The sequence below is a fragment of the Ornithodoros turicata genome, chromosome 1, assembly GCF_037126465.1.
Source record: "Ornithodoros turicata isolate Travis chromosome 1, ASM3712646v1, whole genome shotgun sequence".
In the NCBI taxonomy this organism is placed as follows: domain Eukaryota; kingdom Metazoa; phylum Arthropoda; class Arachnida; order Ixodida; family Argasidae; genus Ornithodoros; species Ornithodoros turicata.
The window spans coordinates 139,142,156-139,167,735 of record NC_088201.1 but is presented as its reverse complement, the minus strand read 5'-3'; the positions used below and the strand labels follow the sequence as shown (position 1 = coordinate 139,167,735).

The 25,580-nt window shown below is 43.4% G+C and overlaps 1 protein-coding gene across 1 annotated transcript; it reads left to right on the top strand.

Moving 5' to 3' along the window:
* LOC135385899 (uncharacterized) lies at positions 1-19,807 on the top strand. Its single transcript, XM_064615518.1, has 6 exons — positions 1-62; positions 1,691-1,818; positions 7,022-7,180; positions 11,323-11,610; positions 13,191-13,266; positions 19,023-19,807. Exons 1-6 carry the CDS (start codon positions 1-3, stop codon positions 19,039-19,041), a joined length of 732 nt encoding a protein of 243 aa, XP_064471588.1. The 3' UTR covers positions 19,042-19,807.
* Positions 19,808-25,580: the final 5,773 nt, after the last annotated feature.

Genomic DNA, 25,580 nt, shown 5'->3' with positions numbered 1-25,580 from the left:
ATGACAGCAACAGTTTGCCATTGTGGAAAGCCCTTAAGCAAAAAAGTAAGGCAGCTTCTCGAGTAAGTGACATTTAGTAAAACGAGAATGATAGGGGTCATAATTGAGGCACAGTATAAGGTCCCTCCTACTGCAGGAGAAAGAAATAGTCGAACATCATGCTTTTCGGAGCACCGGACAATAATGTGCAATTACTTACACAATCACGCTCAGTCCGATGAAAGGAGGTTGGAAACCTAGCTTAAAGGGTGATAGTAGAAAATGTAACAGTCCCTGAAATTGGGAGAGGGAAAGCATTATCCCGGCAAAAGTCTGACACAATAAGCCATGCCATTGTTACCTCTTTCTGCGATGCCAGTGAGGGTCGGGTTTCCAACCTCCTTTCGTCGGCCTGACAAGGATTGCGCTGAAAAATTCGTAGCGGGCTATCGTGTGGGAGCTCCATAGAGCATGATGTTCGGCTATTTTTTTCGATGGGATAGCTCCTGAATATCCCTGGCAATTATCGTTAATTTGAGTAGATTAGACACGCTCTTCACATTGGTGGGGTAAAAAAGTGACCTTTGCTTGGCAAATTTCCGACTTAAAAGTTGCAATGACTTATACATAATTAAACTTACGTTACATGACATTCACATCAGGAGGTGGTAAAAACCTAGTAAGAACAAATGCTGTTGACCGCATGACTCTAGGTGGTGTAGTTTTTTTATTAGAGTTCAATGACACATTTTCTGGGACACCATGTATATAGAGCCACACCAGCACACAGCAGCCACATGTTGAACTACTTGCAGAAATGTAGTGTGCAACTACTAGTTGAACTACTATTTTGAGTAGTTAACCACAGTAGTTAGGTTACTGCAGGCGCCAACTACTTCCGATTTTGCCGCAAGCTTTATGGCACGATTGTGCTTCCGACTTTTACCTTGGGCTACTTGTTTGTTGAGAACGGAGGTGCAGAGCAATTGTACCGTGCATGTGTACTAAATCTTCACTTTTATCACTGCTTGTGATTCATATTTAGGTGTCCAAGAACACTATACAGGGTGTCCAAAATTAAGCTTTCACTAGCACTTTATAAATAGGCGAACAAAAGAAAACTGGTGCTACTTTTTCTGTTCCTTGAGTAAGAAACAGGTGCTACATAATTAGCAGCACCTGCTTCTTACACAAGTAGCGTAAAGTTATCATCCAGTTTCCTGTCATCGCTGTGTTTGTGTAGCGCTCGTGAAAGCTTAATTTTGAACACCCTGTAGAATGGGATTGGTGTTAATAGACAACGTTAAGTAGTTAGCGATGTAGTTAAAATCCATTGCAGTAGTTAAAAAAGTAGTTTTAACTACCTCCCCTGAAAAGTAGTTGAACTACTACTAGTTAAACTACTCCATCACAAAATAGTTAGTAGTTATAGTTAAACTACTCTAGAAGTAGTTAGTGGCCATCGCTGCTAAGTGCTCACTTTGTAATGAGTGCATTTGAGTAAAATATGCGCAGTTTTGGAATGAGATATTTCATACACATGTACCTGACAACTCAATGGTTACGGATAGTATACCACAATCTTTGCAACAGAGTCCCACTTTAAGGAGTGCACAGATCGATGAGTCGCAGTCATGCCTGGAAGACAAATGAAATCTGTTTTCTGCCCACACTCTGGCTGTTGTTGTTCTCAGCATGTTCTCTGTTGCAGGAATGAGCTGCGTCCTCCAGGCTCCCATCTTCAGGCAAATGCATCAGTCATCTACGAGGAGGAAGAAGAAGAACCTGAAAGAACAGAAGAGCTTCCTCTGCACTTTGTACAGCGGAGACTGGACTATGGTTAGTTGGCTCGCAGTACGGGATAAGTGGGGACTTGTGTTTTAACCTGCTTTTAACCCCTGAGTTGCATTATCATCACGTCTCGTTAAAGCCCCAAAAGCCCCCAAAACTAATTTGGCAAAATGCCAATTCAGCCATCGGCACAAGATGCCACACTAAGCACTGGACATTAAACGTGTCTGTTCTGCATCTTGTGTTAATCCAAAACGTGAGGAGCTCCTGGTTATTTTAGCGCCCCAAAACCTGCTTTTTCCATCTAATATAGCCCGGTTTTACCCTGTCTTATGGCTCTTGAAATAACACTCTATTTTTAAGAACATGAAACCCAAAACCACAAGGCCCTAGTGATAGGCTCTCAGTTATGGCCGCTTATAACATGGCGTCTAACATAACCACGGCAATAAGTGACTTCGGGGGAATCGTGGAGAGCACAGCATCATTTTGAACTTTTCTTGTCGTGAAGGAGGTGAAAATCTCTCTTGACATGTAGTGCATCAGCAGTGGAGGAACCTCAAACAAGACTGAAAACAAAGTTGAGAATTTCGAGCAATTCAAAGTTCCACAAATATAATTATTTATGCTCAAACGGTGACGTTGTGATGCAAGACGTGACTAAGCATACCTTTCGCTTCGTAATGTCTGTAATGCCTCAGTACACTATTTGTAAGGCTACAGTGCCCATATGCAGTGTGGGTTACTTGAAACGACACTTTTAACCTGAGTCCAAGTCATTGCACTATCCTTGCATTACTGTGTTGCACCCTTCACGGTTTCGCTGTAGCATTTCTCCTGTGATACAGTGAAAATGTTACTTCATACTCTTTTGCAGGTTTGCATTATACAAGGTGTCCCACCGAAAAAGGGCCAGGGGCTAAAGAAACAACGGAGTGCTCTACACAAATGGAACCAACTGTACGTGCTTGGCAGTTGTGTGGTCTATCCAAAATTTTTTTTTTCGTCGCCCCCTTGTCAATTAATTAGCGGTAAGTAGTTTTCCAACTTTTTAATTATCGGTTTAGCTCTCAGATGTCAATGAGGAAGTTGTAGTACATGTCGAAAAAGACGCAACTGAAGTGGTTCGAGGTTGCTATGGCTTGTGGTTTCGTTTTTTTCCCAGGTTCAAAAATTGGTTTCAGAAGCTGCGCGCACCACAGAGCGCTCCCCATAATTCGGTGCCCGCGCGCGACGATTGCAGTGCACTCTGATAGGTGTGCTGTGAAACAGGTGAAATATCTTCCTCTTGTGTGACGTGGCCCAAGGATTAATCCAAGCGCTAATCTCAAGGTCGATGTGGCGCTGGAATCGTCACGCACGGGTGCCAGATTGTGGGCAGCGATCTGCGGTACGCCTGGCATCTGAAACCCGGGAAAAAACGAAACCACAAGCCATAGCGACCTCGAACCACTTCAGTTGTGCCTTTTTCGACATGTACTACAACTTCCTCATTGACATCTGAGAGCTAAAACCGATAATTTAAAAGTTAGAAAATTAATTACCACTAATTAATTGACAAGGGGCGATGAAAAAATATTTTTGGATACACCACACAACTGCCAAGCACGTACAGTTGGTTCCATTTCTGTAGAGCACTCCGTTTTTTCTTTAGCCCCTGGCCCTTTTTCGGTGGGACACCCTGTATACAGCCAGATATGGTGTACTGAAAAGTGCTGGCTGTTAACAAGTCCCTAATTTTTGCAAAATTTATGAGTTGAAAATTTTGCAAAACTTAAGGGCATGCACAAATTTTGAGCAAAAATTTACACTTACAAAATGGTGTTATACAGTCAATCTCAGTTAACAACCCCACTTAAAACAATTCAGTTGTTATACTGAACTGGTAATGAATGACTGTCAAAGTTTGCATTAGTCCTACGGAAACCCTGAACGGATACAACGAATGACTCTCCAATCTCCATGAACAAATTGGCTATTACTGAATTATCCATCAACCCAGGTCGTCCCTTGCTGCATTTCTCCTCTTGGACAGCACGATACCCCAAGTGCACACACCCTGGAGGATGTCGCATTACAGATAAGTAGGGCTATGTGGTTTAGGGTTAAACCCGTTTTTACCCCAGATCTGCATCATCACCACGTCGGGTAGAACCGGAAAGCTAACTCTTTTGTTTTTGTTTTTTTTTCCCTGAAAATCTGCTTTTCCACCCAATATTGGCCAATTTTACCCTGTTTTACGGCCGCTGACATAACACTTGATTTTTACCCCTCCGATTTTCAAAAACGTAACACCCAAAAACACAGGGCCCTACATTGCCTCTTGCTTTGGAACGTGACCAGTTCTGCAGTAGCACAGTCTCCATTGTTCACCTATGCTGCGCTCAAGGCCGGATCCCATAACAAGCGACACGCTACAGATTCTGTCAGTGCCGTCGGTGCAGCTACCTGATTCATTTGGGAAGCGGCAGCAACGAGCGACAAAACTACATTTGCGAGAGAAAAATGCTTACTTTTCAATCGATCATGCGGCTCAAACCCAGTCACGGCCGTGTCAGCCAAAACGGTCACCGAGTCAGTCAAACGGCCCAGTCTCAAACATGATAAGATTTCGATTGAACCGCCCACGAAAGTAAACGCAGAGAAAAAATTCACCCTACTGTAATTTTGTTACGCTGTACGTGACTGGTGGTGGTGCTGTAGTTCTGTCCGTTACCATGGGTTACTATGCAGTGTACAGGAGATTCTTAAGAGGGGATATCACCCATCGCGGCCCCATGTATTTTCTATGGGGCAAACTTTCCAATTTTTCTCGATGAATACTCGTCCGATCTTCACAATATCGGTCTCATTTGATAGCTTTTAACAATTATGAGAAAATTGATTTTTCAAATTTTCAATTTTCGCTTGGATTTTTCGTTGAGACGTTGTAGAACGTGTGGAAAATAGCCAAAAATTGACCTTGGACTTCTGAAGCGAATAGCAGAAAAAGAAATCATCCTAGGCGACATTTGCTCAATCCATTTTCTTCTAAAATGTGTCCTGAACGTTTTGGTACCACTATCTCGCGTGTAAAGTCAGCCGTTCAAGAGATAAATGAAAACACCTGAGGGTATGTACAGCGCTTCCTCGGGACAACTTTTTCTGCCGCCCGGTGCTGCCACGACGCGGGCTTTACGTCCAGAAGGTATTTATCCGCCAAGTGTGACCCTTATTTCAGCATACTATCCGAGTTTCCCTTCCCAGGAAAAAAAGGGGAAGGGCGCTAAGCTCCACTACAGCGGGGCTATTCTTTTTCCTGCTGTGTGGCTTACCGCGCCGGCCATTGAGAAGCGGGCACAAGTGGGCATGTAATGACTCAGCATGCTATTCTCGGTATTGGGCTCGTCCTTGCAGTTCGGACTGTCCCGTCGATTCGCTTGGTTCCTGTGTGCGTGTTTGTTCCGAACATATGTTTGGCGCAGGGACGAGCGGCGATGATGAGCTGAGCAACTGAAAATACGGCACCTGCCAAAATAATGATAATAAATACTAGCGAGATAAGCACAACATCCCCATTGTCTTGCGGCCTCCCAAATAGAACAAACGGCGTCTAGTCATAACAGCCCGGATAATTCTTTATTTATTTATTTATTTATTTATTTATTTATTTATTTATGCTGTTCTATGAGCCGTTCCAGTTGCGCTGGTTGCGTATTCTGTGTTCTGCGTCTTCAATTGATAAGCGAAGCTCTATGTTCTTAGTGTAATTTTGTTGTAATGTGCTCCGTGTACAGTATCGTTATAGCCCCATTTATTAAAGTCAGTTAAATGGCTATCTGAAACCCAATCCATTCTCTCCCATTCTCTCTCCCATAATATGCAGATGAAAGTTCTACAGGTATTTATAAGGTAAATACCACTTTCAATGCTATCACTGGGGGTGTGATAGATCATCATAGAATAGTTTTGCCACTAGCCAATGCCGCCTGACGAATGAATCAGGTAGCTGCGCACTTGCATTGCGCAGTTACATGACACGTGATGGTTTAGTTAGTTATAGCCAAGATTTATTTATTGTAATTGGACAGCATTGGTGTGTGCAATGCCGCCTTGATCAAACATAGAAGGCCAATATAAGGCATATCACAAAGTGCAGCATATTGATTTTGCGAAAAGGAGTGGCCGTGAATATGTGCCCTGGGCCCGAATGTGTGAAATTTGTGTCACGAAATTAAAGAGTTAGAGAGTACACTACTGTATTAGTACAGTATGCAGTATGTAATGCCCTGGTTTCGTACCAAAAATGCCCTGTGTTTTTCACACCCGAAGAAATGTAGTCTGCTACATGAAAGCTTGTGTCAATAAGTAAGTTGAAAACTTCAGTGTTGGATTTTTGTACTGCTAGTGCTTTCCGTGGATGTCGACGAGACCCGTTCTTGTGCTGTTACCAAAAATAGCAAAGGAATCAGGAAAAATCACGCTAAACAGCGAAGAAACAAAGAGTTAAGCAAAGCTCGGTGTTCCTTGAAGTGGGTTTGCCCGCAATACACGGAAGTGTTAGGTGAAGCCAACTTTCAAATCTTGTAGGGAGTATCTTGTATCAGCAAAGTACGCGGAGTAGTAAAGAGGATGCAGCAACAGCCAACGATATACGAGGCATATCAACGCGAGCATGCTCTCAACGCTCATCGATGGATGATGCTTTACTGAACATGCAAGTTATTCGTTCTATAAACAGGGGCCAGTGCAAGCCTTAGTGGTTATATAGTGAATTATCAACCAGTCTCTTAATAAATATTCTTTCATTTAATTTCAACATTCCACAGACCGACCGCTGTGGCGTCGCTCATGATCTCAGTTGTCTCGCTATGTAAACCCCCAATTATTAATTAGTTTCAACACAATTTTTTTTTCACCCGAAAATACATGACTTCTCAGTATATCACCCGATTTTACCCTGTTTGGCAGGTCCTGATTTTCAACCCGATATTTATTCCCTGATTTAAAAAAAAAATAAAACCCGAAAACTGAGGGCCCTAAGTATGTACAGTATTTTACAGGTTTTACAGTATTTGCAGTATTGCTACTGTGAAGTTTTGAGAGCTTACAAACACTTCCTGCGAGGAAGGCCCTTTCCAGTATGTCTACCAGTGTATGCATTTTTTTATGCACAGTTGTTGCAATGCTGTTTCGTTCACGTGTGAGCTTTGCCACTTTCATGAAAAATTCATCGTTGGAGTTGATGTGTTGAACATGTTGACTCTCGCAGTGACACGGAGGAATGCTCGGGCTGAAGAAAAGAGTTTGCGTGACAGATGTTCCAGTCCGCTGACACAGCTACCTGATAAGACTGGATCTACTGACGACCTTAATCTGCAGACCACACGGTTCATGATGTCTGCAGAGAGCTTGTTAGACATGCTGCAGGGTGAGTGACTACATGGTCGGTGATGTGGCCGTGAAACACCGCCTCCATCCTCGCACACACTTTCGGAAACACCAATGTTGCGCACCGCTGAGACGTTGCTGATTGCTTCGGCAAAGAGGATCGCCTTCCTCTTAAGCAACGCGGTGTACTGTCGGCGTGCTGGCATCTTCGAAAAACGTCTGCACTCGTCGAGAAACGTCCACAAAGCGAAATGTTATGTCATACCGCGTTATGTCACATGACACACAACGTGCCTGGACTTCCAATGTTGTCCGACAGGGACCAGTGATCAGGTCGGAGTGCGTATCTCTGCGTATAGGTCTACCAACCCCGCGTATAGGTCGACACCTCTAACCTCTGACATCAACTTCCCAAAAAAAGTTGACTTATACGCGGCAATATACGGTACTGGTGTAAGCATGAGATACAGGCAACAATTGAAAGTAACTGTTCTGAGCCTGAAACCAGGGAAAGGTAACGGAATCTTTTTCGTTTCCGTTACCGCCTCCGTCACTGACCCTTATTCGTTTCTGTTTCGGTTTTCGGTACCGCCCCACCTCCAACTTTTTGTTTTCTTTCTTTCTTTTCTTTCTTTTTTGTTATAAAAAAAAAAGACCATTGAGACCGGGACAAAACCTAATCCCTCTGCATTCTGAACTCTATTTTGAGGACTCCAGGGATACATGCATACAAGAGACGTGTATTCAAAATACACATATAGGTACGTGATTTCTGTGAACTGCTAATATGAACGTGGTTTCCAGGAATGTTACTCACGCTTGCAACTTCCAGGTCATCATAAGCATATAAGAACTATGCTTCTATTTACTGTATACATAGGGCCCTCGGTTTTCGGGTAAAACCCGATAAAGCCCGTTTTTACCCCCCGATTTACATCAAAATAGTTCGGGTTTAACCCGATAAAACCCGTAAACCGGGCTTCCGAAAGTGCAAACCAAGGACTTGATCCGCACACGCGCGAACTACGGCAATCGCGCGACGGCTCCCGATTTGCTACCGACCGCGCCGCGTCTTGCTGGTAAAGTAAACAAAGCAGGTCGGGTTTGTAGACGCTTGCATGCAGGTCCGATTTCTAGCGTGAAAAATGTTCCCTTTGTAGGCGTCACTATTTGAAAGTTGGTTTCACGTAACACTTCCATGTATTGCGGTCAAGCCCATGTCAGCGAATGCTTAGTGTTGCTTTAAGTGTACGTTTGTAGATTTAGCGGAACCTTTCGATTCATTTATTTGTGTTACGGGAAAGCCAACTTTAACCCATGACATCATACACTTTGTTTAGTGATATATTAGGTCAGATTAGTGCGGCTGTGGCAGCTTGCCTCGCACTCCCAACTTCATTATTGAAGCGGCCATGGTCCTATTAATCTAACCTAACTTCACTAAACTAACCTAAGACATCATCAACTTGGTTAGTTTAGTGATAAGTTAGATTAATTGGGCCATGACAGCGTCCCTTGTCCCTCAAAATCCGTTTCAATAATGAGGTGAAGCCGCCTTGCAGAATGGCAACGCCAACCAAAGTAATACCCTGGTTTCGTACCAAAAATACCCTATGTTTTTCACACCAGAAGAAATGTAGTCTGCTACATGAAAGCTTGTGTCAATAAGTAAGTTGAAAACTTCAGTGTTGGATTCTGTACTGTTAGTGCTTTCCGTGGACGTCGGCGAGACCCTTTCTTGTGCTGTTACCATAAACAAAATACAAACCGACACTGAAGATCTTCGGTGTCGGTTTCTGTATTTTGTTTATGTGATCTACAGGACTTGACTCCCCTCTTCGTATACGATTGTGCTGTTACCAAAAATAGTAAAGGAATCAGGAATCACGCTGAACAGAGAAGAAACAGAGTTAAGCAACGCTCGGCGTTCCTTGAAGTGGGTTTGCCCGCAATTCACGAAAGTGTTAGGTGAAGCCAACTTTCAAATCTTGTAGGGAGTATCTTGTATCAGCAAAGTATGCGGGGTAGTAAAGAGGATGCAGCAACAGCCAACGATATACGCGGCATACCAACGTGAGCGCGAGCATGCTCTCAATGCTCATCGATGGATACAGTGATGGATGCAGTGGTTATACAGTGAATTATCTACCAGTCTCTTAATAAATATTCTTTCACTTAATTTCAACACTCCACAGACCGACCGCTGTGGCATCGCTCATGATCTCAGTTGTCTCGCGACGTATACCCCCAATTATTAATTAATTAATTTCAACACACAAGTTTTTTTTTCACCCGAAAATACATCACTTCTCAGTATATCACCCGATTTTACCCTGTTTGGCAGGTCCTGATTTTCAACCCGATATTTACCCCCAGATTTTCACAAAAAATAAAACCCGAAAACTGAGGGCCCTATTATACAGTTAAAGTCCTTTACAACGAATGCCTTTATAACGAAAAGACCGTTACAACGAACATTTTTCACAGTCCGGTCAGCACTCCATAGGGCGCAATTTATCATTAGAACCTTTATAACGAAATCCTTTACAACAAAACTACCGAAATAACGAAGTAATTCTGCAGTCCGATTGCCGAAGCGCACGACCCATACAACGAAGTTTCAAAAGAAAATGCTCCCTGACATGTGGCAATGGGCCGCGAACGTCGTTTGCACCTCTCCACCTCAGTCACCTCCACCTCACCTCACGCGCCCGTAGTTTCCAGAAATAAATGACTGAATGACTTAAATGACTTAAGTCTAGCAAAGAGACGACAGTGTGTGCACAAACAAAGGGACTTAAGTACCCAGAATGGACTGAGCGACAAGGCAGTCAGTTGCATCTCCGTTGCTGACACTACTCTGCAAGACTCGGTCGGGAAACGACGCCAGGCTAAAGTCACTGTGTTCTTTGAGGTTCCCTGATAATGATGAATAATTGATTAGAATGGCTGAGTGAGCCTCTTGGTACATAGCTATATGAAGAAATTGGGGCTGTAAGGACGAGGGGCAAAAAGAACACACGAGAACAAAGAGCAGCCGGTCCCATGTACATGTATTCTTTTTGTCCCTCATCCTTACAGCTCCAATTTCTTCGTATAGATGTCGAATAAATTGTTTCTCTGCAAGGAATATCCATGCTGTTCAGTCAGCCACAACATGGTTTGACAGAAAAGTTGGTGCTCAAACTCTGACACGTATTGGCCTAAAAATGTGACATTTGGTTATAGTTAGACCCTGAAGTTTTCGGGTTTTATATTTTTCCAAATTTGGGAGTAGAAATCGGGTCAATAAATTGATGTCGAAAATTCATACAAATTCGGGCAGAAAAATTACCATCAGACTGACTTCGGGGAAAAATCGGGCATTGTTGTAGAATAAACGTTCACTGTACCGTTTATCCAGAGTGCCAGAAGTAAGGGGCCAGTCGCATATTTTGTGAGTAACTAGTATGTTGATGCCTTGAGGTGCCCTGCCTAGGTGCAGTTTTGCAGATAGAAATCGGGTTTAACCCTAGATAGGTGAACCTCAATTCGGGGTGCAAATTCGAGGAAAAATCGGGTTTAACCCTAAAACTTCAGGCTCTAGTTATAGTGCAGGATTTTCTATGGTCCAGCGGCATGCGTTATAAGTAGGGAGTAACTTTTTCGGGTTAAACCCGATTCCGCCCGGTTATTCCCCTCCGAACTGACTGTCGACCAATTCGGGCTAAACCAGATTTCTCTCTGAATTCCAGTCACTATGAAATCCTCAAGTGACGTTTCCAATGAAGACTAACAAAGGTCGCCACATGTAACACATGTAAAAATGGGTCACTTAAGTTCCCAGCAACATTGCTATGCAACAACAACAACAACAACACTGTCTATGCCTTTGGGATTACCGCTGGAAGGTCACGATTCCGCAAAAACAAAACAAAACAGGAGATTAGGAAACGATGTAATAGACAAGAGGATAAACAATAATACCCGAGGCCGCAATTATTGCCCGATTTCTTCCTGAATTACAGATTTAAAAATGGCGCTCGATTTTTACCCCCCAAATCTGAGAAAGGCATTTAACCTGAAAAAGTCACCTCCTAGTTATAAGTGGTCTCCACTGTACAATGCAACACCATGTTTCATTCCCCTCAAAGACTTCATGCTACCTCTCTCTAAAGGTTATCAATCAATAATTCCTCGCAGCTGTGCCCACTGCTAGCACACCTGTCTGTCCTCCAGAAGCGTCTCCAAGAAGAAGATCTGCGAGGAGGCGCAGCAGCACTGTAGCCGGCATGCCGTTACTTACTGCGAGCATGTTCAACCGGAGAAGGTCCGAGAAGGTCCCACAAATGAGTCCCACGAGGCCAGGTCCTTCCAGGTCCCCACAGCACCCGAGCATCCCCGGTGACGGGTCAAGCAGGACGAGAACCTCTCCAGGCGTTGAACGGCCATCGTCACGTCAGGATTCTCGGGACAATCCTCATGGTGCATGTAAGCCCTGCAAGTTGTTTCTCCATGGAGTAAGAAAAACAATGTTCACTAATATCCCTGTCAAAAGGGGAGTGTTCAATGGTCATTCATTTATTTATTTATTTAATTTACTTACCCTCAGGGTGTAAGTATTACAAAGGGGAGTGGAACTAAACTAGAGAGGGGGAAAAAGTATGCAAAGAAAAAACTTGCGCAGTGTTTAGATAGCGACAGAAATACAGAAAGCATACAGTATTACTCATTAACATTGAGGGAAGGGAGTTGCCTCAGGACAGAAGCCGCCGATATTTGGAACAGAGACTGTTCTTCTTCTGGGCCATCTCTGGGCCTTCTTCTGAGACCATCTTCATTAACATTGAGATATTCAAGTAGTGAATTTTTGAATAACATAGCGTTGATGAGTGAAGTAATTGATCCGGGAAGAGTACTGTATTTACCCATGTAAGGCCTGCACTTTTTTTTTCTGAATTTTGAGGAGGTGCGACACGAAACAGGCTCATCAGAACCGCAACTTCGCCACGGTGGCTACCCAGAATAACGTAATAATAACTCGTAATAATGCTGTCATAACTCGTCAACAAAACATTTATTTACCAATAATCGCAGATCTTAATAATTGTCTTCATCATCATCTTCTTCGCTGGCGGTATCACTTCCGCTCTCGTCGTTGGCGTCAGGTGGCGCTAGCTGCACACTTGCCGACCCGTAGCTTGAATGCTGCAGTGTACGTAGCGTACGACTGCTAGACAAAATTTCGTACAAGTTTGCGATAGTTTTGTGAGGGCCGAGCAGGGTCGCTGGATCACTCCACGTGGAATCGCCTGCTTTAGCTATTACACGGCCATGTTTACATAGTTTTCTAGCTGGACTGTGAAGGACAATATGTAGTTAACAGGATCTCACAAGTAGAAAGTAATTACATCTTCCAGTAAGGGAAGATTGAAAGCATGCAGCATTCAAATAATGTGCATACTGGGTCCTGTAGGAAGAAAAAAACAGGAGAATAAAGCAACATCTCACCTCATGTGTTTTCAGTGGTGTATATCACTCAAAAGCTGCTGTATTGCCCACGTGCGCTTCATTTTCATATCACCACACAAAGGTGGCACAACATACTGAAGAATGGCAGTGGCTGCATCACCTGTGTTGGCGGTGATGTGAACGTGAAGCAGACACAAAAAGGGGCTGCTTTTGAGTGAGATAAGGCCTTTAAAAATGTGTGGGTGAGATTCTGCTTTATTCTTAATGTCTTTATCTGCAGGACCATAACACTTGCCTAGAATACCAATAAAACTTCAGAAAAATGGTTACCAGCCTGCAAAGCTTGGATCAGGGTAAACCCAGTCTTTGATTTAGGCTATCATTGCTAGACTATAACCCTGTGGTAAAAATACTCACTTTTATCTACATCATGCTCATGGAAGCAGTGGTAGCGCAATGATTTGTACTACCAGCTGTGACCATTTTAGTGGTGCTTACAGGTTTTGCTCACACAGAAATGCTTATCAACATGTGCATAAATGAATGAGGGGCTTTGGCATTGATTTGATGATTGATATAATGATTGTTTGATGATGCAGGGCTCGAGTCCTCTGTGGGCCGGATGAGACGACGGGCATCCCAGGCTGTTTCTTACAAGGAACCCAAAATAAACTCGTAAGTATTCACGCTCATGCTGGTGGTGTTTACAAATGTATCGAATGTATTTCCTACCAATATTAGTTGTTTCATTCGCACAGTCAAACACCTTTACAACGAAACTCGAGAGACCACAAAAAAAATTTGTTGTGAAGGTAAATTTGTTTAGGAGGATATGCACTGTATTCACGTAGTGCAATCCTGCAAATCTGCGACTAGTGTTTAGGCATAGCCTAAAGGTAGCCTAGTCAACTTCGTCATGACTAACTTCGAGTACACATAAGACAACTAACAGAACATGGTCACTATTTCAAGTAGCAACTTTTGTTTTGATGTACTGTACTTTGCAGGGTATAATGAGGACCCACACTTAATGCAAAGTGGCATTTTTGCTGTCTCACCGGAGAAAAGCTACGAGAACCCATGAATAAGGCCCCTAGTTTTCTGCTGCAGCAAATTCGAAATTCCGCAATTTTCTGCGGCAAGGAGTCAATGGCTGCTTGAAGCGGGGAACAATATTTTCTTGGATAATGTGGGTGCAACAAGTATTTTATAAACTTATACATTTTATAAAAAACCCGGGGCCCTAGCCATGAATAATGCTGATGCATGGTTCTTGCATTCCCCTAGAAGAACTGGTACAGCTTGGGGCAAAAGTTCGTGGTGCAGGAATTCGCTGTAAATGTTTGAAAATTGTAAAAGTCCTATTGTGACCTGACAAGAGTGCAGAAAAGGTTTGTTGTGGCTTTTCTTTTTTGGTTGAAAAAAGCATTGGTTCTAAAGGAATTTGACAGTAATTTTTTACAACAAGCTCACGTGTAGTAGTGGTTAGGATGATCTCTTTCCACGTCCAGACTATGAAGTGACATGGGTTTGAATCCTGGGACTGACTGTGCTTCCTGAGGTTTTCCCTGGGTGTTCTGGCAGACGTTCAGATGAACGTTGACAGTTTCTCCTGAAGTCGTCCCAGGATGCATATTAACTCCCTGTTCCCAACTCCTTCCTGCTGTCCTCTCTCCATCTGTGCACATCAGTATGCCACTCATAGCCGTAGCTGCTTCGCGGCACTAACACGAAACTTTTAAAAACAAATTTTTACATGACCTCTTCCACGATTAAGCATTAGATTAAACACAGTCAGGGTTCCTGTTTTACTATAAACTGAGATAGGGTGTGCTTTAGATTCTCAATAATTAGTATGCAGTGCATTTCCCAGGGTCTCTATTCACCCTCAACGTTATTTCTGAATGTATGAGGGTTCGTGGAAAAGTAATGCACACTCGCATGTGACTCACAAATGAAAGGACATACTGGAATGATACAAAAATATTAAAATCAATAGTATTATAATCAATATTAAATTTTTAAAAAATTTAAACAAGAATATTAAAGTACGTTTTATAGGCTACAAGAGTGTGGATTTACTTGTCAATGTACACATGTGCAGGCACATATACACTTTCCCACCATGGCAAAGCAGTCTTTTCCGCGTTCAGTTGGTCCTGCAGTTTAATATCACTCCTTGATTTACTCACCACCGGGAACTTAACATTGCCTATTTTTTTGCCTTCGTATCTTCATAACACATAATTAGGGTTCTGCATCTTTGGCATTTATTCCTGGGGAGGTCTAGCGGGAGTTTTTTTGGTATTATTTATATGTTCTGTCAAATTTTGATATTTTTGGCATTTTAAAACATTTGCGCCACAAATAGATGCTGAAACATCAGCTATAATCACTAGGGGGAATGACTATGGAGAGAGAGCAGCTTCGTAAGAGGACATTGAGAACACAAAGAATTTCCTTTCCTTTGTTGGGGAGTTTCCACATATACTTGAGCCCTCTGGACCCACTGGTCAAAGTGTTACATAGGGAGGGTTTTTTTCGGGGAGGGCATACTTTAAATCCAAATTCAGCGATAATTAATTCTTACGCTGCATCTCACTGGCCTGCTTAACAGTTTTATACAAAGAAAACAGGATGTTAAAAACTATTTCTGTGCTACATTGATGCCTCTATGGACTGTGCAGGGTTCACAGTCATCCCATAGCTCCCAGTTGCTCTGTCATGTTCGTGGGTTTGGCATGCCAGACCACTTTCAAGAGAAATTAATCCTCAATAACTTCTGATGCATGAACTTTTCTTTCCTGCTTCTGTACAGTACTTTGATCAACAGCTTCACCATCACAAATGTCTTGTAAACGACAAGGAATGTCATTGTTACTTCAGGACAGGCTAACGGGTCACAAAATCTTAATAGCTCTCATGATTGGCAGGCGCATATCACTTTGGGGTCACAGCATAACGCACCCTAATGCTTGTACACTGACCATGTTGAGTATGAATCATACCCGTAATCACAGGGCACCTGGTTTTCGGCGATTATAATTTTTCAGACCTCCAAAATTGTGGCAAAAATTAGCACAAAACATAATTACAGTAGCACAAGATTGATTTGGCTTATAACTAGGGCCTGACTTTTTAGGGTTAAACCCGTATCCGCCCGATATTTACCCCCCGAATGAAATCTGTACAATTCGGGTTTAACCCGAATCTACCCGAAAACATCCGGGTCGCGTGGCACACTCATAAGCGTGCATTAAAATAAAGTTTGATAACATTGCTAAGTTGCATTAGTTCCACGTTAAGACAAATTTTTATTAAACAATAAAAAATCACCCGAATTCCTGACGACAGAATATGCCGTAACGGGATTTAACCCGAATACACCCGAATTTTCCAATGAAAAATATCGCCCGATATTTACCCCCCGAATTTGGCCAAAAATGAAACCCGAAAAAGTCAGGCCCTACTTATAACTAGAGCCTGAAGTTTTCGGGAAATATTTTTTTTGAAATTTGGGAGTAAAAACCGGGTAAATAAACATGCGAATACAATAAATATTTAAAGAGATTGAAACATTTATTTTACTGAAAAACAAGCTTTCGTCCATCCTTCATCAGGTGCGATACATTGAACACTTGGTAGAGATATTTATACTAATGTACATCAGAGAAAGGGGACGAAGAAGGTGGTGAGGAGGAAATACAAATTCTTATTAGAGAGGACTGAGGGTGCAAAAAAGAAAATACAAAAGAAGGCGATGTACACTAGGAGTGTTACCGGAGACAAAAACCGTTGAGAGATCTCAGGTGAGTGAACATACTAAAGAAGACCGCTGGAAGAGATATTACACTGCTGGGGTTTGAGAAAAGATAAACAATGGCAGCACTCGTGTTTAGCCTGCATGCTAACGTAAAGAAGCTGAGAGAAGGCTATCGGTTATTAGTTTTGCAAAAGTAGTACATTCTTAAAATGGGTAAAAAAAAAAGATAAAGTAATAAGCGGGGAAGAATCGGGTTAAACTCTAAAACTTCAGGCTCTACTTATAACGTCATGAGATCATGTCAGAGGTTCCCTCTTGAAAAAAGGTGAATACGTCTTTGCCTAAAAAAAACCTACGAGGGCACGACCTTGAGAAAGGGAATGCTGCGGGTGTCTCTTAGAGTTACGGGGCCTCTGGATGGCACCTTTCCTCCTCTGAGTGAAGGACAGCTCTCTTGCTCCTCCGCCTAGAGAATGACGTCACGCCACGGAAGCAACACCATCTTTAAAATTAGCTGGTTAGATTGTCAGCCGATACGGAACATAGTAGTGTCAGTTTCTTATACCCTCGTCACACGGGCATCTCAAAGACCTCAGAGTTCATTGTCCATCCACTCAACTGCCAATTGTGTGCTGCCACACGGCGTTTTGCAAGGCCCTTCGGTCGGACTGTCAAATGAGTCAACAGAGAGCCAAGGAACTCTCTCCAGAGTCTCAAAGGTCGTCGAGACACGGACGTCCATACTCTCCGACACCGCGTCTTCCTCTAATGCGCCGTGAACGAGAGTTCTTACCGCCATTGACCACGACCTGCCAGATTGTAACGACCGTGTTCATAATCAGCAGCCCCTATGAGGTGCACATCTGCACAATCTGCTAGGGGCGCTACACATTGGCCCGTGAGATCTACATCATGCTTGGACAATGGAAATTTGAATTTTGAATGTGCAGAAGCTAACATACAGCTACCGTAGCAGACGACCGCAGCAACTCCTATGAAAATGCGTAGGATGATAACGATAATCAACTTTAGAATGAAACATCTTCCATGGGATATCTACTGCTTGTACAAATATACTAAGGTAAGCTGAAGTACAAAGTATTGCAGAATATTAAGGGAGCAATAACGCCGATAAAGCCGATGAGTAGCGCCACCGCTAGCTTCCAAATGTGGTGCTGGGAACGGGTGCCTGTGACATGGTCGCTTTAATCTAGTAGGTAGTGCTAGTGACAACACTTTGCTATTGCTATGCTGTCTGGTTATTTTTATATGTTTGCTTATTGTGTCTTGTCCACAGGTAGCTTTCCCTATTTCATCATTATATTTTGTTTCTACGTGCTCATCTGTGATTTTTTTGATTTTTGCTTTGTACAGTTGGTGCGTGAATGTTTTGTTCGATGCGAGCAGTCGGCCGATAAGTTGCAAGTGGTCGAGCAATTTTTGGTGAATTCAAAGAGCGACTCACTCACTGATTGCTTAAAAAAGTGATAAAGATAAACTCTCTTTGAAACAGCAGTAGGAAAGATACGAAAAACGACGAACGATGCGCAGACGCCGGCGAGCGGACAAAGCCAACTGTAAACAAAATACAATGTGGCCAGAGGACACACCGCAGCATCTTGATGGCGAAATGTGAAAACCTTACGCCCCTGTCAGATGGGCACACATGTGGCCTTTAGGGCAACGGCATTAAGAAAAGGCCGTAGCTGAAATATGGCCTAAACCCTGGGAGGCTGCCAGACGGCTCGCGTTTTGCCGGTGATGTCTGCACCGATAAACACACCTGCGAACGTTGAATGAGATGTAGTTAAATCACATTTTTTCGGTAGCCATTTGCCATGCAGCCATTTGCCATTAGCCATTTGCAGGTAGCCAATTTGAATGACAGCAAACGATATGTGTTTTGCAGCAATTTCGATGCTTTGTTGTGTGCGCACAGTTTTTGACGCAGACTACACGTAGTGCAGTGGTTCGAGGGTATCACTACGAACTGACAAGATGTAATGAGAAGCAAAGTGCAAACATTCACCAGAAAAGCTCAAGGCATTGAGCACTAAAAAAAGTTGGCAGAACATTAAGTCTAAAAAAAAAAAACATTTTATTTGGAATTGAAGGAAATCTGCACCATCTTGTTCACGGCGTTTGGTAACAAGACTTCGACAGTTTCGGGAACGCCGTAAACTGTCTTGCGGGAGCTCCGTTGCCATTACATCTCAGTTTTGTCACAAAGGCCGTATGACGGACAGTCTGGCAAGAATTTAATGACCATATGCACTTAAGACCATAACCGTTAAGGCCATAAGTGCACCAGTCTGACAGTGGTCTGACAGTGACGGCCATAGAAAACTGCTCGTGTGGCAGTGGCACAGCTCTGTCGAGTTCAAAGGCGATTTAACATCTCGAAGGCTTTTCAGTCGATTGTCATCTTACGTTGACTGTGTGACAGGGGTATTAGATGGGGTTCCAGGTGCGACCATCCATTTAACTGAAAAGAGCATGGAATGTTTTACATATGCTTCCACTACATAATGCAGTGTGTTAAATTTGGATGTCAGACTTCATTTTACACCTGTATGCCTCGTTGCACCTTCTATTGCGCCAATAAACCCTGCAAACGGCAGGTCCCAATGCATAAGCATATTGAGGAACCTGTTCTGTTCTCTTGCAGGAAACTTCGGCGGCCCTGACCACAATTGACCGTTGGCACCAAGGGACAAGTTAGTTCATGCAGATACTGTGTGTAAATAATGCGGAAAATTTTAGAGTAATTTTAATATGTTTATTATCGATTCACTATATTTGTTGCATCAAGGAACAAGTCAGTTCTTGTAGATACCATGTGTAAATAATTTCAGCATTTTAGTTGTCAGTGTTTAATATTGATTCACCATTGTCAGTTCATGTGATACCATGCGTAAATAATTCAGCCAGTTTTAAAGCAATTTTAACACGTTTGATGTTCACTCACCATACTCTTGCATCACACAACATGTCGGTTCATGTCGATACTGTCTGGAAATAGTCCAGCAAATTTGAGATTACATTTAAAGTTTTTAATATTCATTCACCCATTCATTTGTTCATTTTAGAGTTCTTTCAATCCACTTTCTTTTTAGGCTTTTCAAGCTGCAAGATCTCTGCCACATAATTTGTCATTTTCTCTTCGTGTAGTCCCATGCAAGTTTAATACATACACTCGGTCTCATAACATGTCATTTTTACCTTTACGGTGCAAAGTGTGTGCCACGGAATTTGAATGGGTAAATGGTGTCATTTTCTTCACATTGTAATGACTCTTTGGATAGTCCCATTCAAATGCATTATGTTCAGCCACATAGCACACGGTTACGTGGAAGCCAGTTTCACTCTCACGAATACATTCAACATGAAAGAAGGACACGTCCAAAATGAGAATAATTTATGCAGGGCCGGCTTTAGGGCGATTTGACCGAAACCGGGGGCCTCGCACCACTGTGTCAAACCGGGGGCCCCGCAGATGCTAAGGCCGGCCCTGGATTTATGTCCCCCCCTTTGTCCATGTGAAATTAAAAAGCCATAGTTGCGTGACGCTTTGTGGTCTTTGAAACATGAGCAAGCAACGTGCCAGAGACTGAGATAAACTCTGACTCTGTTACGCTAGCGACTTGGATCACGTTTCAGTGTACCGACCGACATACCCTGGGCCTCCTCGGACTTTTGTAGTCCGACTGAGGTCATGCAAAACTTTTCCTGCATTTTTTTTCTCTAAGAAAAACCACCAGAAGCAAGCTGGTGGTCTTGTGTGTTGGCAACACTGATGGCTGACACAGTAGTGTTCTCTGCCTGTTCAGAACTGAACTGCACTGCAGAGGAACGAGGTACAGCTGCCGTGAAATTTAATAATAACACTGAAAAAACAAAAAAGGTGGTTTTATTCCCAAGTGCCATTACAGCAGCCCTTGGGGCCACGAGGAAATCTTAATTTTATTCTGTTTAAATTAAGAAATTTATTCTGTTACTTTAACTGAACGATTTTGTTCACTTAACATTCCCCCAGTTCCCGCAAGGTGTCTGTTATCCTGCTCGAAAGAGAGAGATAATTTTTTCCGGTGCTATTATTAACTCTGATGGGAGCAGTATTGCCACTTGTACCACTTCGAAGCATGTCCAGCTATGAACTATGCGCCGCCATACATCTTTTCTGAACAAAAAAAAAAAAGAACAAGTGTGACTGTCCCACAAGAGTTAGGATCTGTGTATGAGAAAGGAACAGGGGATTTTTAGAGACATTGCCACAAAGAAGCTGAAGTTGAAATATTCCCAACAAGTGCCAGGACATTATGGAGTGAATCGTGAGTGCCGATAAGTATGGCTGCGAGGTCATGCTGCAGTGACATTGCCATCTGCAAAAATTGGCCAATACAACAAGCTCAGAGGCAGAAACGTAAGGCCTCACTAACATAGGGCTGTGTGAGTCCAATTATTTGAAGTCAAATCAAATGGGGGTGGGGGAAATGCTGAACACCAAATTCGTTCGAATTTTACAATACGTGCGTTTTGCACTACAAGTTTGCAATTTGTACCACGTGGCATTAGCGTAATGTTTGTGGCATTAGCTGTCACAAGGGAGATGCACAATTCTTCTGTGGGAAGCCCCTACTCTTCAATTTTACAGGATAGCGTTTCCCACCAGTCCCCGTGGCATAGTGGTTAGGATGATCGCTTTCCACGCCGAGACTGGGAGGTGACACGGGTTCGAATCCTGTCACTGGCTGTGCTGACTGAGGTTTTGCCTGGGTTTTCCAAATACTTTCCAGACAAATGTCGACACAGTTCCCCCTGAAGTCGGCCCAGGATGCATACTAACCCCCCACTCCTTCCTGCTGTCCTCTCTCCGTCTGTCCACGCCTGTACGCCGCTCATAGCCACAGTTGCTTCGCGGCGCTAACACGGAAATAAAGAAATAAAAAGTGTTTCCTGCTTTTCAGGTGAGTTTGTACTTCTTGGGGTAATTATATATTGGTCTCATAATCTTATATGAGGCAGTGGCATGTTACATAGATGAGGCTGCAATTGTTTCTGCGCGTCCACAATTGTGAAACAAATTGGTGTCCTGCCTCAACTTTGCCATGAATGTCCTTTAGCTTTGCTGGAGTGTCTCCTCCTGGGAAAGGTGTGTTGCTTAAATTTTAAATTTAAGGATGTCTTTAAGACACTTTTTTTGTTTCTGGGCTGCAGACTGCATGCCAGCGTGTGGACTGGTTGCAAAATCCTCGGTTGCGATATGTCCGGTCTCGAAGTTTTCGGACTCAAAACAAACAAATTACCTATGACCTCTTATTAAGTGTTTTCTGACTTAGCTTGTTTGGAGGTATGTGGACCACTTTTCACTGAAGACAATGTCTATCACGTGCAGCATGTCCAAACAATTTCATGCACTCACGCTAATCAATTGTCACGTTTGTTAATACACCTCTGTGTGGGTGGGTGTGGGTGTGTGGGGGGGGAGGAAATCCAATGGATAAACTGACGTTTTGGGGGCAATTGCCCAACTGGCCCCAGGATCTGCCACTCTGCACATGCAGCCGGGGTAATTCCTTATTTTGTTTTCTGAACAAGTATGTATATGCTGCATGACATCACACATATCTTGGTGGATAAGTAGGCTGATCTGTACCTTCAGACACATTGTGTACTGGTGATGCTACCTGAATAGGTCGGCGAAACATCTTCGTTTTTAATTTTTTTTTTTTTTCCGCTGTCGTGTTAAGCCAGAGATAAAACACCTTTTTAAAATCACACTGACTGGCATGCAATCAGAATGCGGGGATTTTGCGCCGGTAGATTTAAAGCCTCGTGATACAGCTATCCGCTTCTGATTTGAGTGAAGAATGGGACGTGCTTTTTTCTGTACCAGCTTTTGTGGAGAGGTGGTTGGGTGATAGCCTTCTACGCCGATACTGGAAGGTGACCCGGGTTCAAATCCTCACACCGGCTGTGCAGTCTGCGTATTTCCCTGGGTTTTCCAGCAGACTTCTTGATAAATGAGGACACCGTTCCTCCTGAAGTCAGCCCAGGACACACACTAACACCCCTGTCACACTCCATCCTACTATCCATATCTGTGCGCTGCTTATAGCCGCTGTTGCTTCCCAATGCTATCACAAAAATAAAAAAGCTTTTTCTGTCACAATTGACACAAATGTAAAATGTCACGAAAAAGTTTTCGCTGCCCAGTTTTAACAAATCGGGTGAGAACGATGTCATTCGGAATGGGTAGAAGCGTGTTATGCGATCAAGTTCGAATGAAATATATGTACACTTACTCGCTTTGCTGTTCCAAAAAATACAACGTAGTAACTATATCGACGGGGCCCGTCGACCCTGATTGTTTCGCTATGTCGATGGGGCACATGCAGCGCCATCTAGCAAATGTTTGCCGCGGCCGCGTAATCCTAATCATCCCATATGATTCATCCACCCACGGTTCATCGGGAAGTCGTCCAAGATGGACGAAACGAGTGAAATCACACAGAGTGTGGTTTTATCACTGGGAAAGCTTCAGGAAGGCGCAAAATTTGCATCATTTTGTGACCTCCAAGCTGCAGTGAATGACTATGAGGCATCGAAAAGCGTGCAGCTGTGGATTTCTTCCTCCCAGACAATAGAAGGTATGTGGGATAACACCACATCCTTTCATTGCTTTTAGTGCGACAAGTTGTAACTCCTCTAAAAATTCCTCTCCAGGCACGGCACCGTGGCAGGCCAAAAGGAAAGGGATTGACAGTGGTAGGATTGCCAAGGAAGATCTCCCTGCGGCCAACTTCGTTTTTGAAAAAATCACCTCGGCAAAGAGAACGAATGGTACTGAGCTGGGTGGTCAATGAAGAAATTGTGGAAAAGGCGTTAAGTGGCTACATCATCCAAGAACATGACGTAGAAACCGTTCCAGATAAAAGTTGTGTTTCAATTATTGATGCTTCAGTCAACATCAATGATGTCAGGAAGTATTTCGATCATGATGCTTGGCTGGTATTACAAGGAGTAGTAAATGTGAGAGCAAAAAATCCACACTGGGATTGTGCCTCATGTGTGAAGAGCATAACATCTAGGGACTCTATCGGCTGTGATTCATGCCTTTTGTGGTACCATTTGAACTGCATCTCGCTCACAGCTATGCCATGGGCAAAAAATTGGTATTGTACAGCCCGCTACAGTTTAAATTGTAGATTTGTATATGTATATATTTGAGTGCGATGTAGATTTGTATGATAGGTATATATGTAGGTAACATGTAGATTCGTATGCCACACAAGTTTCTATGATATTTATGCATGCTTAAAAATCAAAATGTATATTTTGCCTCTCCTATACTTGTTTGTCATTCCTCGTGGTGTCCTCATGCTCATCCTGGACATCCGGAACTGCTGAACTGCTTACTCACTAGCTACATTCTATTTACTTGCACTAGTGCAGGCCCCTTGAGTTTTTCTCCTATCCTGCACTTTGTACCTCTTGCACTGGTGCAGCACCAGTGCAGCCAAATAGAACGAACCTACCGATAGACAAAATGGCATATATGCAGGCAAGTTTGTGGGTTATACCCACGAAGGGTAAAGCTGTTGTCGTTCATGTCGTCTTTTTCTCTGTTTGCCCAAGCTCAGGCTTTACCTTTCATGAGTTACTCACCGCCTCTTTCACTACAATACTTTGGTCCTCAGACCATGTTTTGGTTCTATTTCGCGTTTTTTTTTTTTTTTCTTTCATACTTACCCTACCTGACATAAACATAAAGCGGTATTGGCGGATTTCAACCAACAATTTCCGGGTCAGCACACGGACACGGCTTGCAATGCTCGTTACTCCTTGGTGCCGCCTTTGGTATGGTGTGCCGCCGCCAAAAACCACTGACGCTGCTATGCTAACGCTTCCTATAGATGGCACTGGACTGGATGTACGATTACAGCACGTACAATGTATGTGTAGCAATGATGCAGTCTCATGAGTCCCCGTCAATATAGCGACACACGAGAAAATCGACGAGCCCCGTCAAAAAAGCGAGCTGATCCCGGTCGACGGGCCCCGTCGATATAGCCAACCGGCCGCGGTCGACGGGCCCCGTCGATATAGCCAGCTGACCCCGGTCGACGGGCCCCGTCGATATAATCATTGCCAAAATACAAATGTCCACACTGTCCTAGTAAGTCAACATCTACAGTAAACAAGTCCACACGAACGAAGAGTGGATGTTCCTCAGGGACATTTCTTCCGGGAACATTTTTTCCATGCCTGGGAACATGCCTGTTTTGCGCTTCATTCAAGAACCTTTATTTATTATGAGATCACAGTCATCAAATGCCTCCTACACATATCAGTGTTGTTGGTTGGTGCGTTGCACGCACATAAGGTAGGTTTCTTTCGCCATATTGGATAGTTTTTCGTATGTCAAAACTATTATCAAGTGCATAATTACAGAAAGGCCAAGAACTAAGTGCATATTATGTAGCGAGTCACTCAAAATTTACTCATTACTTTTCCAAAGTACTCCTTAGGAACTCTACCTAGCACCATTTTTTGCACAGTTACTTAATTAGCTGGTAGCGAGCTCCTTTGTCAAGTAACTTCCCTGTCTCTGCTGTTAAGCGACAGGTCTTTAAGCCAACTCATCTCCGAACCAGACATCCACAATGTACTACAACAAAAAAAAGGAGCGTTCAAACGAGACGTGTGACGATCAAAAGCAAGTGAGCAAATGAAATATAAATCACACTTGCCGTTGATTATGACGAAATTAACCCCCAGGCAATGCGGATATTTTCAATCAGCTCTTGTGTGTTTTCACTGCGGAGTTCGCAGCACGGACACCTGATGAGCTGGGATACAGCGACACAGCTGTCAAATGCGAAACAGAAACCACACGCGTTTTCAGGGGCGACCGTCCCCCCCCCCCCCCCCCCGCAATACGGCTGTGTTCCCTATGTAAAAACCCTATCTCCTGGATGATGCTGTGCCGCAAAGCACGAATATCCTTAAGACTGACCCCCCCCCCCCCCCCATGACAGACCTTTAAATCCGCCCCTGTGCGTTTTGTCGTCTGCTCGCCAAAACTGGCGCGCGTGACGACCATGGTGACTGCAGAACCCTTGCTAACCAACTTGCCGAGCAGGGCAGCCGGTAGTACGCGTTCTTCCTGGATTATGGCACAAAACTTGAACTCATTTCTAGCCACAACAACACTTACGTTAAT